Source organism: Pipistrellus kuhlii, unplaced genomic scaffold (genome assembly GCF_014108245.1).
Source record: "Pipistrellus kuhlii isolate mPipKuh1 unplaced genomic scaffold, mPipKuh1.p scaffold_m20_p_10, whole genome shotgun sequence".
Lineage (NCBI taxonomy): Eukaryota > Metazoa > Chordata > Mammalia > Chiroptera > Vespertilionidae > Pipistrellus > Pipistrellus kuhlii.
In genome coordinates this window covers 21,102,211-21,122,003 of record NW_023425405.1, presented here as the reverse complement: position 1 = coordinate 21,122,003, position 19,793 = coordinate 21,102,211, and the positions used below count along the sequence as shown (strand labels likewise).

Here is a 19,793-nt window from a genome sequence, read left to right as displayed (position 1 = left end):
AATTAATTAATGCCTGCTCCCCAGATCTCAAGGAAGCCTCTTTGCTTTTCTACAGTATAAACTGAGGATAATAACAGCTACAGTGTTTATTTTTTAAGAAAAAATAGAAATTTCCATACTATTTCAGTTCTAGGTACACAGCACATATTCATTTGCTGTTAGCTACTATTTATTATATAGGCTTAGGTCTAGAATTTTTAAATCCGTGTATGAGGAATCTCAGGCATTAGCTGCATTATGGCTTATACCATTTTCAACAATAGTTTCTTCCATTTCCTAGCATTTCACCCACTTGGATCTAAAATAGTTGTTGATAACTGTTCAAAGAACAGAGAGTCTGGAAAAAAAAAAACCCACACAAATCAACTAACAAAAATGTTTAGTACAATTGCTTTTGGTATCAAGAGTTCTGCTTACAGTGGGCTCCACAAGATTTGGATTAACTGGTCCCATCACTCACCTTAAGTGAGTGTTCTGTGCAGGCTCTTGCCAGGGCAGGATATAGCCCCCACGGACATGGAGATTAATGTAGTCAAGAGGGGCTGGCAAAGTCTTCCACTCTCCCCTTGCTTTAATGTCCACACCCTGAGGGCCAGAAGAAGGTCAGAGATGACAGAGACAACATTCCTCTGAACAGTGCATTTACCAGACATCCACTCTTCCAAACTTGCTGCCTGTTCATGATCCTTCCACACATACCTGTTACACATTTTCATTCACCCAGCAGTATGGTGATTATGAAAGGGAAGGGAGTGAGGGGGAAGTAAGAGGTAAAGGGGGTCAAATATATGGTGATGGAAGAAGATTTGACTTTGGGTGGTGGGAACACAATGCAATATACAATTATAGGACTACAAACTTGAAACATATAATTTTTTTAACCAATGTCACCCCATACATTTAATAATAAAAATGTTGCCTTAAAGTGGTTCTAAAAGACCCCATTTTTTTCCAGATGAGTTTCTGGACTCAGAGAAGCCTAGAAACATTCTACAACAGAGAATATGTTCACCCTACGTTTCCAAATGCAACTGCATTGCTCCAGTGCACAAGGGTGGGGCCCTTGCTTCTGTGTGCATTTTACAGATGGCCTGAGACCTTTTTTTCCTTGGAGGAATTATGTTTAACTACTCCTCTTTGAGCATCTATGTTATAGAAGGAGATGTGGAATAAAAAGAGAGGAAAAAGCCGTTGTACTTATAAACTTACAATCCAGCGGGGGGAAATTAAACAAAAAACTATAGTTTACAGAATAATTTCCCGTGTTTACTAGTGTTGCCACCATTGCGAATAGTAGTGCTAAATGGAAAGATAAAAACTAACACATAAAGAACACCCATGAAGTCCAGGGAATAAGCGAGATACTTTATGTGTTATTTCACAATTCTGTGAAGGAAGTGGTTCTTTCTGACTTGGAGGTGAGAAAATGGAGGTTAAAGGTGACCTGTGCAAGATTAACATCCGGTGAGTTACAGGGCCGCAATGTGAGTGGAGGTCTGTCAGATTCTGAAGCCTGTGCACACTACGGTCCCATTTTCCTGGGCTGTATAAACAGTCAGAAAAACTTACCGTATAGTAATCATACCAGCGGGCTCTAGGGAAATATGCCGTGACATTTCTTGCATTCTAAAATCAAACACAAACAAGTCATGGGCAGTAAGGCTCAGTTATTAAGGCAGACTAACCTAGTTGGTCAAAATAATAGTGATGGCTTTTGACCCACACTCTTCCTTTCTTTAGAGGTCAGGACTATGGGGAAACCTCCTTCTCTCCTTACTTCAAATGGGAGACTTGCCTGCCCCATGCTTGTTGCTTCTGTAAAGTCCTTGGGGATCCAGGATTTTGGAGAATTATTATTATCTACTTGTAAACTTAACCCACATACACCCTCTTGAAAGAAACAAAGAAGTTGGGTCTGAGGCAGAAGAAAACTTTGTAGTTTTACATGCCAATACTTCAGAGATTCTGATTAGTGCACTAAATTTTAAAGAAGGTGCAATTAATTGATGTTTTGATCAGAGCTTAATCATCAACAATAAAGGTAAGAAAATGGCTTTTGCTACTTAAAGACCTCCTATAGAAAGAAGGAAAGGCCTAGCCCTCAACAGTAAGATTATACATGTTGTTTCAAATGATCCTTATGAAAAGTTTTGCTTTAATGATGACAGAGAACTGTAATGAATCTTTACAGTACTGCCCCCACCTGATCACACTCCTTACTTCAGTTAATGAAGAAATTAGTATATCTTCAAATATATCATAAAGTTTCTTCCTTCTCTATTTGTCCTATGGATCAGAATCTGGTATGATGATTTTAAAGATGAGGGAGCTAAGCACCAGAACCCCTAAGTGATGGGCTTCAGTACAGAGAGAGAGGAAGAGACAGAGGTAGAATAAGAAGCCACCGCTTAGGACCCCCACCAGATGAGGCCTCTTCTCCTTCTCCCATTCACTAGGCTTCGTAACTGGGACCTCTGCTTATCAGAGGCCTCCATACTTACAGGCACCAGGACGGGGTTGACCAGGAAGGCTGGGCCCAGCAGGAACTGATCATCTATGTCCCAGGTCACCCGGTCTGACACAAACCTGGAAAGGTAAACCAAGGTACCATAATCAGGGTGCCAACAGGGCTCCAGCCAAGGTCTTGAAGAAACTCCTCAAGTTCAGACCCAAGTCAGAAATCTAGCTTCTCTATCTTACATTATTTTTTTCTATCTTAATCGGATATACAATATGTTCACTTTCTGCATGTTATGTTCTTCAAACTCAGTCATGATTAGACTTAGACATGTTCTCACCTACAGATAGCTCCATGTTTCTTAACCATGGCACATCCTAAATGCAAGAATGGCCTTCATTCCTCAAATCTCCCCCTGGAATGCCATATGACCTGAGCTTTTATAAAAGATAGGTGGGTCTACATATGCTTAATCTAGAAAGAAATCATTCTGTGTTGTATCATTTTGAAAAAATAATAGTATCTTATTAAAGATCCAATGTATCAGTGACACCATGCTAGATAACATATTCATGTGCCTAGAAAGCTTATGGCAAAAGATAATCATGACTTTAATTTAATTTGGAAGAACTGTTTTCTTCAACTGATAACACATAGAATAAAATTATCCCTTAGTCATTGGGATTCCAGCTAAACACTCACTCATGGAGAAGGGGCCGCACAACGGTACTGCCCTCTGTGTGGGCCTGGTGCATCAGGGTGTAAAGATATGGCAAGAGGGTGTATCTGGTCTCCAGGACACTTTTGGAGATATTCACAAATGCAGCATCCCAGGCTACAGGGTCTTGCCTCTAAAGGACGAAAGGAGGAGTTTTAGAGCTCAGCGTAGGGGAGCTAGGGAACTTGAAGTCACAACATTTATTACAAATGAAAATCACAATTAACTAAATCAAAGATGATTATAGATAAAATGCACAGAATATTAGGGGTCACTAAAGCTCTCCTAGGACAACTGGTAAAATTTTCCCATAAGACATTCTTTTTTTGGGATATACTTGCTACAATGCTGCCCAAACAAAAAGAACAATCTAAAGAACACAGGAGAAGATAGCTCATTGAACCAAAGGATTTTTTCATGTACCTATTGGTCATTTGTATGTCTCCTTTGGAAAAATGTCTATTCAGTTCCCCTTCCTATTTTTTTACCAGATTACTTGCATTTTTTTTTTTTTGGTTGAGTTGTGTGAGTGCCTTCCATATTTTGAATATTAAACCCTTATCAGGTGTATGATTTGCAAATATTTTCTTCAATTCTGTAGGTTGCCTTTTCATTTTTTAAAATTGTCTCTTTGGCTGTGCAGCAGCTTTTAAATTTTATGTTTTCTATTTATTTATTTTTGTTGCTTGTTCTTTTAGAGTCCCATTTAAAAAATCATTTCCAAGGCCAATGTCAAGGAAAAAAATTCCTAATACTTTCTTTTAGGAGTTACATGGTTTCAAGTTTTATGACTGAATCATTAAACCATTCTGAGTTAATTTTGTGAAAGATGCAAGATAGGGAACCAATTTCTGAACATCATTTATTGAAGACACTATCCTTTATTAATGAGTATTCTTGGCTCCCTGATAAAATATTAGTTGACAAGAGGCCCAGCGCGCAATTGAAATTGTGAGAGGAGGTGCCCCACCTCCCACCATGAGAGGAGGCACCCCATGGGGACTGAGAAACAAGCTTGACTCGTGCAGCACTGGCCATTGAAGGAGTCATGCTTGACCAATGCCATGGGAGGCTGGACCAGCACCACAGAGGGGCCGGGATCCACACCTGACTCACAGTGTCTCCTGACCCCGCTGCCTGTGTCCACTCCAGGGCCGCTGGAGCTGCCACGCTGGCTCAGGCAGGGCCCCCTGCCTCTGTCTCCATCTCTGCTCTGGGCTTCACCTGCGTGCACAATCTCCTCCTATCTGGTCATGACCTGTTATGGAGTCCCAGCCTAATATGCATATTATTTCTTGATAAATTGATAGATAGATAGATAGATAGATACCCGTGATTTCCCAAAAATAAGACATCCCCTGAAAATAAGACCTAGCGCAACTTTGGGAGAAAAAATTAATATAAGACACTGTCTTATTTTCGGGGAAACAGAGTAGATAGATAGATAGATAGATAGATAGAGCAAGGTTTTATTTCTGGGCTCTAGTTTTCTGTTGTATTGATCTGTGTTTCTATTTTTTTATATATATATTTTTATTGATTTTTTACAGAGAGGAAGAGAGCTAGAAACATTCCATTGGGATTTTGATAGGGATTGCTCTAAATCTATAGATGGTTTGGGGTAGTACAGACATTTTAATAATATTAATTATTCTGATCCATATACATGAGATCTTTCCATTTGTTTGTATCTCTTCAATTTCTTTAATCAATAACTTGTAGTTTTTAGTATACAGACCTTTCACCTCATTGGTTAAATATATTCCTAAGTATTGCTTATTGCTGATGCTGTTGTGAATGGAATTGTTTTCTTTACATGTGTTTTATTGTTGCCATATATAAATAACATTTCTGTATGTTGATTGCATATTCTGCAATTTTATTGAATTTATTGATAATTTTAATAGTTTTTTGTAACATATTTCATATGCTCTCTATATAAGATCATATAAGCTGAAAACAGACAATTTACTTCTTCTTTTCTGATTTAAATGCTTTTTGTTCCTTTTTCTCATCTGATTGTTCTGGCTAGGACTTGCAGTATGATGTTGAATAGGAATAGTGAGAGTGGGAACTTTGTCTTGTTCATGATCTTATAGAAAAGATTTTAAACTTCTACTACTGAGTATGATGTAAATTGTGGGCTTCTCTTACTTCATTCTATTGAAGTACATTCTTCTTATATCAATTTTTTAAAAGTTTTTATCAATAGTCCCTACTGTATTTTGTCAAGTGGTGTTTTTTTCCTGTACCTATTGAAATAGTCATATGCTTTTTATCTTCCATCCATTCCACTAATGTGGTAGAATGGAAGATAAAAAGTATTTATTGATTTGTATATGTGGAACCATCTTTACACACAAAGGTTAAACCCCACTTGAGCATTTTGTGTGAATCTTTCAATGTGCCATGAAAATTGGTGTGCTAATTTCTGGATTTATATTCATCAGGGATATTGGTCTGTAGTTTTCTTTTTTTTCTTCTTCTTCTTCTTTTTTTTTTTTTGTCTAAAGTTTCAGATATGTCTTCTTTTGGTCTGTAGTTTTCTTGTAGAGCCCTTATCTGGCTTTAGTATCAAGGTAATTCTGATCTTGTAAAAAGTGTTTAGTAGTATTAAGTCCTCTTCAATTTTGGGAAAGAATTTGAGAAAGATTGGCATTAATTCTTCTTTAAATATATAATAGAATTCTCCAGGGAAAACATCTGGCTTTTCTTTGTTGGGAGATTTTTTAAATTACTGATTCAATCTACTTACTCATTATTGCTCTGTTCAGATTCCCTATTTTTTCATGATTTAGTCTCGGTAGGTTGTATTATAATAGTTTTTGCCCCATGCTTATGTTTCCAGAAATTTGTGCATTTTTTCTAGGTTGCCCAACTTGTTGGCCTATAGTCTCTTATAATCCTTGGCATTTCTGTGGTATCCATTGTAATGTCCCTTTTTCATTTATAATTTTATTTATTTGAGATTTCTTTCTTTTTTTATAGGAAGTCCAGCTAATGGTTTGTCAATTTTATTTCTTTTCAAAGAAACAGCTTAGTTTTGCTGTTCTTTTCTATTACTGTTCTTTTCTAATGTCTACTTCATTTATTTCTGTTCTGATCTTTGTTATTTTCTTTCTTCTGTTAACTTTGTTCTTTTTCTTCTTGTTTGAGATATAAAGTTAGGTTGTTTACTTGAGGTCCTTCTTTTTTATGAATGTGGAAGTTTATTACTATAAAATTTCTCCTGAAACTGCTTTTGTTACATCTTGTAAGTTTTAGTATCTGTTTTTCCATTTTTATTTGTTTCAAAATATTTTTTATTTATCTTATGATTTCTCTTTTCACCCATTGGTTTTTTAATTTGCACATATTTGTTAATTTTTTAGGTTTTTTTTTTCTATGATTGATTTCTAGTTTCCAAAGAAGACATTCAAGTGGCCAACAGGTGCATGAAAAAATGCCCAACAGCACTAATCATCAGGAAAACAGAAATCAAAATCACAATGAAATATTACCTCCCACATGTTAGAATGGTTATTATCAAAAAGACAAAAGAAACTCAGTGTTGGTAAGGATGTGGAGAAAAGGAAACCATTGGTGTAGTATTGGTGGGAATTTAAACTGGTACAGCTACTATGGAAAATAGCATGGAGGTTCCTCAGGAAAAAAAAAAAAAAAAGACTACCACATAATCCAACTACCTGAAATTCATCTCTTGAGGAGATATCTGTACTCCCATTGCTGTGCTATTCAAGATAGCCAAGATATGAAGATAACCTAAATGACCATTGATGGATTAGTGGATAAAGAAGATGTGACATGTACACAATGGAATATTATCCAGCCACAAGAAAGAAGGATATCCTGCCATTTGCAGCAACATATATGGATCTTTATGGCATAATGCTAGGTGATATAAGTCAGACACAGAAAGACAACTACTGTGTGATAAAACTTATGTAAAATATAGGAATCTAAAAGAGAATCTTAATAAGTAGAACTCATAAAAACAGCATAGAATGGTGGTAATCAGAGGCTAAGTGTTGGGGAAAATAGAGAAATGTCAGTCTAAACTAAGGATAAAAATTTCCAGTTATAAAATAAATACATGGTGGGGCAAAAGTAGGTTTATAGTTGTTCACATGGAAAATAATACAATAAATATTAAATCATAATATAAGAATAAACTCTGTGTTTTTGCATACTCACAACTGTAAACCAACTTTTGTCTCCTGCTGCATTTTCTGGGGATGTAAAGTGAATACAGTTAAAAATACTGTCATATATTTGAAAGTTGCTAAGAGAATAGATGTTAAATGTCCTCGTTACAAAAAAGAAATGGAAATCATCTGAGGTGAGAAAGGTGTTAACTAACCCAAGTGTGGTAATCATTTCACAACATATACGTGTATCAAAAAAGAAAAGAAACATGAGGGTTTAATGGGTTTAAAGATATCGGTGGGGAATATGACCAACTCAAAATGAGACCTGTGTCCCTAGTGATACCCTCATCCTACCCTTCTCCCGATGGTGTTGTGGTTCCTTGAAAAGGGATAAAAGGCCCCCAGTTGCATCCAGCGAGCACACATCTCATATTCAGCATCTTTAAAGAACCCACAGATATCTGCTCCTGTCTGAGACAAAATGGAATAAAATAAGCCTGTTGATGATTTCTGAAAGATGTAATCACCTTCTTGGGGATTAGGGGTGATCCAAAGGGGACTTACATAGGATATGCCAAAGAGGCTGAACTCCATCATGCCTGTAATGAGAACCACAGCTGTGTCAGATACACCACTTTCAACCCGCTTCCTACCCACTCTTCAGAGAATCCTTTAGCAAGGATCCCACCTCCTCTCCCCACCACGCACCAATAATAGACTTCTTCAACTGGTCCCATGCAGCCGTGTTGTCTCCTAGCCAGTGTCCGGCCCAGCGGCCAGAAGAGGGGAACGTGGAGCGGGTAATGACGATCCCTCTTTCTCCTGTCACCTCTTGTACACCTCTGGTTGGAGGGGAACAAAGAGATGATTGAGATCAGAATGGGGAAAGAAAGGCCACAAAGCTTCTCCTCCTAGAACTTCTGACCACAGGCCATGGTGACAACATGCTTCCTGTTACTGGAGGAAATAGGGAAATCTGAGCTACAGTGAGGTTCCCATTGACCAATCCCAAGTGGATGGAGAGAATAACACAAATACCTTTAGAGTATTTACAGTGTTTTACAAAGGACTTCACTATGTAAAAAACTCACTGGATCACCTAAGAACAATAAGCAATCACCAAATCTTACAATTTTTTACTCAGTACTTCATTTTCTATGTTTGGGGAAGAAGAAGGTGGATTCCTTTATAAAGATTTCCTTAGGATAATTCTTATTATTCAAGGACCGAGCTCACAAAATTGGACAAGGCTAATTCAATAGAGCACTAGGTGGCTATCCCAACATGAATGACCCCCCAAAAAAAATCCCAAAAGAGGTAAGTGACTTTTGAAATAAATGAGCTATCTAATCCTCTATATTCTCTTTACTTCTTATATCTCATATTGTTACAGCATCAGCTGCGCTGTGTGATGATGGCCTATGCCATCTCCACTAGGACTGTGGTCTCTCACTGGCAGGATCAGCCCTTATTTAAAACTGTTCTGTTAACTATAATCACAGGGCCTGGCTCCATGCTCATGAATATTTGTCCAAAAAGTAAGAATGGCTACATAGTTGTAATTAAAATCATTTTAACCCCATTGGAAGAGGGAATGAGAGGAAACTCCTGGTAGTTCATCGGTCACTGGCTGCTCCTGTAGGTTGTGAGAGAAGGAAGATGATGACTCACTCATATGTGGGTCTGGTCTGGGACCACCCATACAGGCTGTGCACATCATAGTGCCGCACCCGGGAGCCATCAGGCAGGATCTGCTCACTCTCCATGCACAGAGTCTTGCTGCTGAGACCCCTATCTCTGGACTCCAAATCTGAGGAGAAAGAGCGAGTGATGGAAAAGCCACCTCTGATCCTGTTTATCACTGACTTCTATTCAAGGGACTAAACTCTCATTCTGCCTGGGGCACTCTCCACCCCAGAGACACAGGAACAGGAACATGTTTAGCTCTGGGAGCTGCAATGGTGCCTGTAAGCCATTCAACATCAACTCTTCTGGAGAGGTCTCCAGGAGAAAGCCAAGGCCATGGGGAAGAACAGAGTTGTCAAATGCTGTGGGGCAGGCTTCAACCTAGGCTTTTAACATGATAATTATTTCATGTCATTCTTATCTTAATTCTATGGAAAGGATATCATTATCCTTCTTTTGCCGTATTAAAAAACAAACAAACAAACAAAAAAAACCTGAGGCTGGGAAACATCTAGGAATCTGTTGAAAATCATACAACTCACAGAGATAATTTCTGGGGCCAAGATATGAACACAAGTGTAATACCAAAGTTCATCAACTCCATGATAAGGGGAAGCTACTACTTTCCACCCACCGATGGCATAACAAATTCTTATGGAGTAATTAACTTGAGCCTGAATGAAGCTGTAGCTATAGGATCCTTTGGAGACATAACTACTGTTAAGTGTTTTCTGAACAAACTTAAAAGTTCACTCAATGGAGTTAGTAACTTGCACACACCTAACTGGGTAAAGTGATTGAAGTGTGTCTGTTGCTGGCTCCCCAAAACCAAAGCACCACTAAGATATACCCTGAGCACTCAGAATAAGCCCCTGGCTGCTGAGTTCTTGCAGGGGTCACTCTTTGTGGCCATGGGTCTGCCAACAGAGGAGGCCCAGGGGAGTCCTTACGTGGCATATAGGGAGGGTGGTTCAGAATGGCATTCTGGCAACCTGGAGGAACTGCCCCATTCACAAAGCTTGATGGTTCATTCATATCCTAGAAAAGTCAAACACAGATATATATTACTTTTTAAAATAGTTACATGTTGGCCCTGCCTGTGTGGCTCAGTGGTTAAACATCAACCCATGTACCAGGAGGTTTCAGTTCAATTCCCAGTCAAGGCACATGCCCAGGTTGTGGGCTCAATCCCTAGTAATGGGGAGGGCTGTGCAAGAGGCAACTGATTGATGATTCTTTCTCATTATTGATGTTTCTATCTCTCTCTCCCTCTCCCTTTCTCTCTGAAATCAATATAAACATATTTTTAAAAATAGTTACATGCTGTCAATTCAGATGGAAAGAAGTAGTGAATAAATCATTCACCATCCAGTAATCATTAAATTCGACTGAGAATTGACTAAAAAGATCAATTAAGCCCTACAAAATGACTGGCTTTTTAAAATAATTTTTTAAAGGATTTTTTAAAAAATTCTCCCTCAGGGTGTGAAACAAGTTGCAGTTCTAAGCAATTCCTAGCAGTGACCTTGGAATTTTACAGCAGGAACGTGTGGCAAGGTACAAGGTCTGAGGACTATCAGGATGTTCCACTCCCAATTGGAGGAACTAAACTCTGATATGTCCAAAGCTCTCTGGGGTGATCATTATGCCTCTTGAATAAAGGTCAATGATAGATACACTTAGACACACAGAGGTAGATACAACCCTATCCAAATATACACAGACACAAACACTCACAATCCATATGCCATCGAACTTCAAACTCTTCTCTGGATTCTGTGAATTGGTGTGTAGTTCTTTCAACTCATTCTTCCACCAGGTAGCAGTTGAATTACGGAAAAAATCTGGGAAGGCCACGTAAGCTCGGTATAGCTGTAAAAATTAAATATAATTTATTTGTCCCAAACATATTAGATAGCAAACAGGCATTTAATAAGAGTTTAACTCATGCACAGCCTTGTCCTACATGGTGACAGATAATCCCAACAGAGCCTAAGTAACATTCTTTCCTTATTTCAAATATAATAAAAGTGTAATATGCTAATTAGACCAGGCAGCCAAACAAACTTCCAGGCTTCCTTCTGGACAATCTTCTGGATGAAGCCAGGGCTGCAAGCCACCACAATTTCAAGGGCCGAGCCCCTTGCACAAATTTTGTGCATTGAGCCTCTAGTTTCAAATACAATAGTGCAGGGCACATGTGTCAAACACAAGGCCCGCGGGCCAAATCCGTCCCGCCAGGCCTTGCAATGTGGCCCGCACCGCGCTGTCATCACTGCACTCCGCTGCGTTTCCATCACAATGACAGTTTATGACTGTTCAGTAAACCATTCGGCCCGCGATTTAGGCTGGATTTTAGATTTTGGCCCCTTCTCTGATTGAGTTCGACACCCCTAGTGCAGGGGAAACTTTAGCACAATTAGGCCCCACCTTAGCATTTGGAAAGCTTCCATAGACTGATTTCCCCTCTGTATCAACATGAACAGTAGCAATCAACCCCTGGACTCACTATCTCATTTATTAGATGCCCAACCCTCAATATTTGTCCTGCAGTTTCCTAAGTATTTCTTAAAGACAATGCATGAGCCAGGGAGAGCCTGCAGCCCAAAAAGGGCAGACATCAGGTGCCTTGTCAACAGATTGGAAAGAAACATCCAGTTGATCCCCTTGCATCTCATTCCCACTAGGGAAAGGGGTGAGAGGTAAGATTGCATTTCATTATATTAGATCATTTAACTAGTATGCACCTGTATTTTCTCTAGTTTCAGAAGCACTTGAAAACAGCTCTTGTGTGTCAAGTAAATTGGGAGGATTTAGGAGAAAGGTGCACCTTCCCCTTAATTGCCTCAAATAATAAAAGCCATGTTTTCATTTTAACTTGGAAACTAGACCCAAGGTTTAACTCCTTAACTATACTGTAAGATCTTTGAGAGCAAGGACCTTGTTTTATTTTCTTCTGATTGATCTTTGCATTCCCCCACAGTGCTTAGCTTAGAACTTGAAGTAAAATAAATGCTCAGTGCCTAATTGTGAATTCATACCACTTAGTAGCAGCAAATATTTATACATTTTATATAGGTCAGGTTGCTTGCTATGGAACTTCATGGTCCTTTGTATGTCTCAATAAATGGGTTCCTCTATGTTCACCAGTGATTTTAAGAGTTAACAAACTCAATAATGCTAGTAGTAAAGGTAGGGGGAGCGACAGAAAGACTTGCTCATGGGAACTTCCAGCTTTTATACACAGTGGACAAAAGGCAAGTAGGAACTCATATGTCTAGATAAAAGGTAAAAGAAAAAAAAAGGAACACAAAGTAAAAAACAGAAACAGATCAGTATACAAGGATCTAGCTCACAGTAACGTGAGAGAGTAGGGAGCCACTTCACTGAGAGGCTCCGAGAGGGAGGCAAGCCAGCAATGCCTTTTTGTGAGAAAATAGTAGTAGAAACATGGAAACAGTAGAGAATCTTTCATCAAAAACAGCTCAGGCAGGTTGGAAAACATGGTAGACAGGCAGGGTGATAGAGGACTAGAATAAAGATTAATGCCAGCCATGTCTGAGTCATTTCTAAAAAAATAAATTAGACCTTTCTGGCAACCCTGACTTCACCCAATATCCACAAAGGGCCCTTTACCTCCACTTGACTGTCCCAGTCTAGAGAGCTGTTTATAACGACATTGGGCAAATCAGGCCAGACCTGAGGAGAGAAAAACATTCAAAAGCAATGCAGGAGATAATTTCTCTTATATAGCATTTCCTAAGAAATAATAAACCATGGTTCTACAGGTGATAATACTTGGATTTTTCACATAGGATTGATTTGAGAGAAGTGCATCTCACAGTGTATGTACATTCCTTAAAAATTCCTTAACTGTATTGACAGATGTTGATTGACAAAATGAGGACTTCCAACCTCAAAGCCCAAATGGAAAAGGTAAAACAACAGGCACAAACAAATCAACAGTGATCTACCCATCACCTGGGTCACCATGAAAATCATACCTTTCCCCAGACAATGTCTCCACCGTTTGGAGTTTTGATGAAGACATCATTGGATACACCTTGAGTGTATGCAGAATACTCTTGGGTCTCATTGCCAGAAATGGCTGGGTCCTACAATCAACACACAGGTCAGATGAGAAAATCAAAGCCAGAGAATGACTGGGGACAGAAAAGAGAAAATCTCCTCCGAAGGGAAGGCACTATCTTCCACCTGAACTGTAGAGCTTCTCTTTGACCCTCAACTTCTCTGCATATAACATGGAAGAAAACACAGTATGTATAAAGTTTTCTCCACCAAAGCTTATTCATGCTCCCAAAAGACTCCTCCCATTCACAGAGAGACGAACCAGAATGAGGATGACTCGCATCCCGTCGGCCTTCATGCGATTGATCAGAGCTGGAAACCCAGCAAACTTGGGGCTGAGGGTGAAGTCCAGCTGCCGCTCCATGTAGTCGATGTCCGAGTACTGCACATCCTGGGGGACACACAAGGGAACTCAGTGGCTTCAGGTTCCAGGTGATAACAGACCTCCACTAACCCAACGGGTAGGGAATTTCAGAGGGAGTTTTTTGGATTCTTTCAAATCCCAGATCTGTCATTTGTCAGGTACTAGGTTCTGGGTAATCTACTTAACCTTCTAATTTTTCTTTGTAAAATAATTTTTTAAAACTAAATTAGCAAAATATAGAATAACAACTATTGGGCAGGGATGATTTTGAGAATAAATGAAAACAGTGGATGAGGAAGTGCCTTGTATATAACCAATATAAGGTGTGATTGTTGCTACTTTCCCCAAGAGCTGCTCTGGTATTATTAATGGTTCCGGTTCAGAGAAAATAACACAATGTCAATTACCCAGTAGGAATACAACATGGATGGTAAATCTATCAAAAACAAAACCTGTAATTGCTTTGGAATAGCCAATCCTAGGGGTTGCTAAGCTAAACACAGCTTTCTCATTAAGAATAAAATAGTGAATGCTGCACTTCCTATTACTAGAAACAACTGTAAACAATAAATAGGATACAATTAAATACAGGGGTTGGCAAAAGTAGGTTTATAGTTGTTTGTATGAAAAATACCATAATTAATAAATAATAATACAAGACTAAACCCTGTGTTTCATAGACTCACAACTGTAAACCTACTTTTGATGACCACTGTATGTAATTGGCTCATGGAACCAATTATCTGATTATTGGACTCTTCTTGTCCTAAAGTGAAAGAGTTTTATTCCACATGTATTTCCTCTGGAAGTCAGTTCAACACGAGATAAACTCAAAGCTAAGGAAACACTGTGCTCCAGCCCAGCACAGTGTTGGAACAGTGATTCTATCTACACATGCAATGATCTGACTGAATTTGGGTTGAGTTTTTTATATTAAACAAGACTACTGTTGGGGGGATTCTTTTATTCTTATGGAACCAAGGATGCTTTTGTGACTAAATATTTTGAATTCAATAACAGAAATGGAAATATGATTTAGCAAAAAGCTGGGCCTATCTCCGTCTCCTCTGGTAAATCACTGTGACTCTAAGGTGAGGCCCATGATCCCCACCTGTATTATTGGGTTGGGGCTCAGTGTGATGTATGAGAAAGCACCTTGTAACTTTACAGAACCCCATAAAAATCAGGCCAAAGAATCCAGCTATGGAGACAATTGGGGTTGGCTGTGAGGACCTAGAGCAAGTACACCACAGACTGAGAACATACATAGGGGATCTGGGCAGCCACCATCTCATCATACAAGCTGGCAATCTCAGAGTCGTTCTGGTATCCATAGCGACACAGCTGAAATCCCAGGGACCAGTAAGGAACCATCACTGGCCGACCAATCAACTAAAAACAGACACAAAATATTAGTTTTTAATGAGACTCTGAATTGAAGTTGTACACAAAGAAATAAGAATATTTTTCCAGTGCCCCAAGTTAGATGATCAACAAATTCAAGTCCAGAGAGAAACTGAGAAGATGCACAGCCACTGGGGTACTTTGGAGAAAGCCTGCTGCTAGACTGGATCTTCCTGACCAGGAATTTTAGAAAATCTGATCTTACTCTGATTCCTAGAAGTAGTCTAGCTTACTGGTTAAGAACACATAATCCAGAGGCAAAATGCCAAGGTTATCATACTGGTTCTAATCCCTGCTGACTATGTGACCCTGGACAAATGTTAAATAACCTCTTGTGCATCAGTTTATTCGCTTTTAAATTGGGGATAAAAATAGTATTTGCTTCAGTATTATTATTGGGGTTTTTGTGTGTGTGCGTGTGTGTGTGTGAGGATTGAATGAGTTAATACATCAATGTAAATTGTTCTGACACATATCAGTGACATAGTTTTTTTATATGTTTGTTGCTGCTGCCAAAATAACTGTTATTACCACTATGACCACCTTCACCATCACTACACTACAATCATCATCACATCACACTTCCACCATCATGCACACCATCACATTCACCGCCACCATCACTCAGAACCACCATCATCACTTGTACACTACCATCACCATCACATCACCAGCAACAGCACTATCATCATCATCATCACATCACCACCATCGTCACCCTCACTACCACTATTGCCACCTCCCCAACCACCCCTAGCACTATTAATTTTACTCCTCTGCAATGCTTTGAGAGGCTCTGAATTTAATGATTATTGAGATGTATATATTTTTATTTATTTTATAATCTGTCTCCCAGTAAGACCAATAAACCCAGTTATTATCTGAGAACTATACTAATGAATGTAGGTTTTGGAACACAAAATATACTGTTTAAATACTTGGTAATCAATAGAATTCCCTCCTACCTCAGTGTACTGCTTAGTGACAAGCTCTGGAGTTGGCCCCAAAACCACATAAAAGTCCAGAATTCCTCCTGTGGTGCGGTATGTCAAGGCAGGCAGGGGTTGGAATGTCACATCTGAAAATGTAGGAAAGTACAAGTCAATCTGAAAACCTTCCATGTGATGAACTATCCCTTGAAATGCATAACTTTTCCCTTTTCTGATGCCTCTGTATTGTGAGAAAATGCTTGTGCTATACTTAACACAGAACTGAAGAAGTTAAGCAAAAGTCTACAGGGTCCCATCTCTATATTTTTTTCTCTTTGATGTTCTTTGATATCTTATTATATGTTTTGTCATTCTGCTCTTTTAAATTATTATAATTTTATTTTAGAATAGTTTATGACTTACAAGTTGCAAAAATAGTACCAAGTATTCCCTTATAGGCTTCCCCCCATTTTCCCCAATAATAATATCTTACATAACCATTGCACATTATCAAAACCAGGAAACTGTCATAGACATAATACTATTAGCTCAGACATAGACCTTATTCAGATTTCACCACTTTTCACATCCACGCTTTCCCCTCCACCTCCTGCTTTTCCACCTCTTTCCAATATATAGTATAAAATTTCTTCACATCTTCATACCCCCAGAGAGAGTGCTCTATCCATAGCTTCTTCACTAATTCAATTATACAGATGGCTTCCACTAGCTGACCTCCAAGATATTTGGGACTTGCTTAGTGTTGCTATCCCTTCTTACATGACTTTTTCCAAATAAGAGTTTAGTTAATTCTTGTTAATACATATTACTGAGCTGAAAATAAACAGAAAGGCTAAGAGGAAACAAAACTGGTCACATGATAATGATTTTGACTTCAGGGGTGGGGGTGGGGAGGCTAAGTCAAACACATTCTAAACTTCCTCAAGAATGACTGGTTCACAAAAAATAAGGTGAGATGCTGGCATCATCTTACCCATGGCATTGCTGTTTAGCAAAAGCACTCCATGGGCACTTCCATCCTCCTCCAGTGCCATGTAGTAGGGTTGAACTCCATAGGAATTCTTCTTGTACTGGAAGAATCATATGAAAAAGTGGGAAGTGGTAGCTAAAAAAGAAACTCAACAAAAAATTGATTGGTAAGGTGTGTCTAGTCTTCTCTGAAATAAATAAAATGTATAAGAAAGAAAGGAGCCTGGAATTGGTCCATTTGCCTAAAAACAGAATGTGACCATCCAAGTTGAGTCTGGGAAGATGAAACATGAAGTGTACACATGTGGGTGGAAAGATGCAGAGACCCAGATCCCAAAACTCTGCTCTTACCCCTGGGGGTTCATCTCGGGAAAACATCCCCCATGTGTGCCAATTCAAGTCCATCCGATAGGTTGGGTGCTCATTTTCTCCAAAGCCATAAAGATACTTGGAGGGAAGGCGAGTGGAGATGCGGATGAACATGTCATTGAAGGTGAAGCCAAGAAGCTGAGAGTCCCAACTGCAACACAAAGGAGTATATTTGGGAAAGAAACAGGCTGTTATATTGTCTTCAAGCAGCTAATTTTTCAAGGACAACTAAACTCTTAATTCCCTCCTCTCCCATCCAAAATCCTATTAATCTCCCAAACTAAACCAAAACAAAATCTACTTGATTAAAATAATCATAGATGCCTTTGCTAAAATCCCAGGAGCTAGCTTCATTCTTTATTTTCTTCTACCACTATCTCCTTTCAGTTCTTCTTTCAGAATGCCTATCTAATAGCATTCTCCAACTCAGTTGCTATGATTCTATACCAATCCCAGCTTCCACCCCTGCTCTCTTCATTTGCTATAAAGTATCCAAAGTGAATTTTTTCAAAGTATCTCACATCACTTCACTTCCCTGTTTACAATTCTTCAGTGATTTCCATTACAAGATTTTATGAAGTATTCAAGGGCATACCTAATCAGAAACCCACATAAACTCCAGCTTCATCTGCCATCATTTACCTCTCTTCCTACTAAATTGCTCCAGCCATATTGGACATTTTCCCCCTAATATGCCAAGTTTACTCCTGTTTCATGGCCTGTGTATAATCCAGTCCATTGGTCTAAATTGTTCTTCCCCACCCCTCTGATTACCACATGGGTGGCTCCTTCTCCTCACCCAGGTCCTCTTTCCAATATCAGCTCCTTGGAGAGATCCATTCTGACCAGAGTACCCAAAGCAGTAACCTCCTACAACCCTCAATCATCCTGTTCTTTTCCTACATAGCAGTTGTCACTACCTAAACATCTTTATTTATATTTTAACTTGAATTATCTTATTATTGTAATTTACTTATTATTTTTATCATAAAAAGAGAGACTTTATCTTCTATAACTACAAAATATAAAGGCACTCCATGAACATTTGTTGAATGAATGCCTAAGTGCATGCAACTGCCTCTGTAATTATTTCCAGAAGGCTTTCTCATAAGAACAGACCCAAAGGAAATAACTTATTCATGAAATTGGAAATGGGTAGTCTGGTGCTTTGAGCAGGATATCTCCAAGGACAATGAACTGAGCAATGAATGTGCAGGTAACTTTCAATTCCAAATCAGACTAGGAGCCATTTACATCACAGTGCCTGTACTCTTGCGTTGAATTTCAATTCCAAATGGATTCTTCTTAATGAAGACATTATAGAGTCGATTCTCGGGGGTGCTGGATGGAACCGTGGGTATATTGAGAGGGACTGGGACTTCATACCGATTGTTGTTGGGATCGTAAATCTAGGGACAGAGAAAATTGATTTTAGGTAACTATAGCACCCTTAAAGCCCATAACCATAGTAAAACCTTAATGACCTTGACAAAGAGTCTGAATGCTGTATTTCTTTATCTCTAAGCTCATAATACTCTGGATTTTGTTAACATATGAAAGAACCATGTCAGATTTAACTTTTTTTTTAGTCTGTCATATCTCACTTAAGGCTTCTATTACAATAACATATTCACTTTGACATTGGTGCTATCCTGGAAAATCAGTTTAGAATCAATGTGGTTTATTAATATTTATTTATTAGTTTATGTGTAGGGGTATGAGTCTATGTGAATACCTGAGAACTTTTCTGAACTGAACCACCCCCCAAAAAATATAAACTCTACTTGGTTAAATAAAACAGATATCCTCGCTAAAAATTGATTCTAATTTTATCTAAATATATTATCTCTATTATATATATGCTTATACTGTAGTAGATACTAGGAATAACCTAACCACATAAGACGCATTATTTTTTTTAAAGAAATTCACATGCTAAGCCAGTCAGAGAAAGACCATTATCTCACGATCTCACTTATATGATATGGGATCTAATGAACAAAATAACTGACAAACAAAACAGATCTAAAGACATGGAACAGAATCTCAGAGGAAAGGGGGGAGGAAGAGATTAATCAAAGAACTTATACACATGTATGCATAAACCATGGATACAGACAATAGTGTGGTGAAGGCGGGGGGGCAGGAGGCAGGAAGGAGTGAAGGGGGTCAATGGGGTAAAAAAAAGGGGGGATGTCTGTAATACTTTCAACCATAAAGATAAATTTGAAAAAAGAAAGAAATTCACATGCTAGTGGAAGGTAAAAGAAATGTACCTACAACATTTGGGTAATATATGGTAATGTAGAGCTTTTCAGAAGTGTTGTGGACACTGTAGGGAAGGAAATACCTAACATTTTCAGGGAGACTGAGCGGATTTCACAGGGAAAATATAGACTGAATCTTAAAAGCTTTATAGCCATTAAGCTTTATAGCCAGCACATGAAGGAGATCAAGTCATTTCTGGTAGAGAAATAAGAGTATTAAAGCAGGGTCAAATGTTTTGGAGAAATAGGCAAATGTTTTGAAGAGAGTTACTGTGTGATCAGGAAGTAGACTGTCAAAGAGTTAAAGCTGGAAACTTTTTAAGTTCATTTATTTCAAACCCATTAGGTGCTTATCATATGCCATCAGGTCT

General features: G+C 38.7%; 1 protein-coding gene across 2 annotated transcripts in view; it reads right to left on the bottom strand.

Annotated features, from left to right (window-relative positions):
* The window catches only part of MGAM (maltase-glucoamylase), a 143,075-nt gene that overhangs the window by 73,360 nt on the left and 49,922 nt on the right, over nt 1–19,793 (bottom strand). Inside the window, exons 27-44 of one of the 2 annotated variants that reach the window (XM_036428969.2) lie at nt 18,410–18,564; nt 17,138–17,306; nt 16,791–16,887; nt 15,833–15,945; nt 14,730–14,855; nt 13,362–13,490; nt 13,015–13,125; nt 12,647–12,709; nt 10,748–10,882; nt 9,961–10,048; nt 8,996–9,134; nt 8,033–8,166; nt 7,889–7,923; nt 7,679–7,795; nt 3,161–3,309; nt 2,502–2,586; nt 1,570–1,626; nt 461–585 (exon numbers count right to left, since the gene is read on the bottom strand). In XM_036428969.2, coding sequence (XP_036284862.1) covers nt 461–585; nt 1,570–1,626; nt 2,502–2,586; nt 3,161–3,309; nt 7,679–7,795; nt 7,889–7,923; nt 8,033–8,166; nt 8,996–9,134; nt 9,961–10,048; nt 10,748–10,882; nt 12,647–12,709; nt 13,015–13,125; nt 13,362–13,490; nt 14,730–14,855; nt 15,833–15,945; nt 16,791–16,887; nt 17,138–17,306; nt 18,410–18,564 — 2,027 coding nt within the window. The remainder of the gene's footprint in view (nt 1–460; nt 586–1,569; nt 1,627–2,501; nt 2,587–3,160; nt 3,310–7,678; nt 7,796–7,888; nt 7,924–8,032; nt 8,167–8,995; nt 9,135–9,960; nt 10,049–10,747; nt 10,883–12,646; nt 12,710–13,014; nt 13,126–13,361; nt 13,491–14,729; nt 14,856–15,832; nt 15,946–16,790; nt 16,888–17,137; nt 17,307–18,409; nt 18,565–19,793) is intronic. The other variant, XM_036428984.2, reaches the window with a different exon arrangement.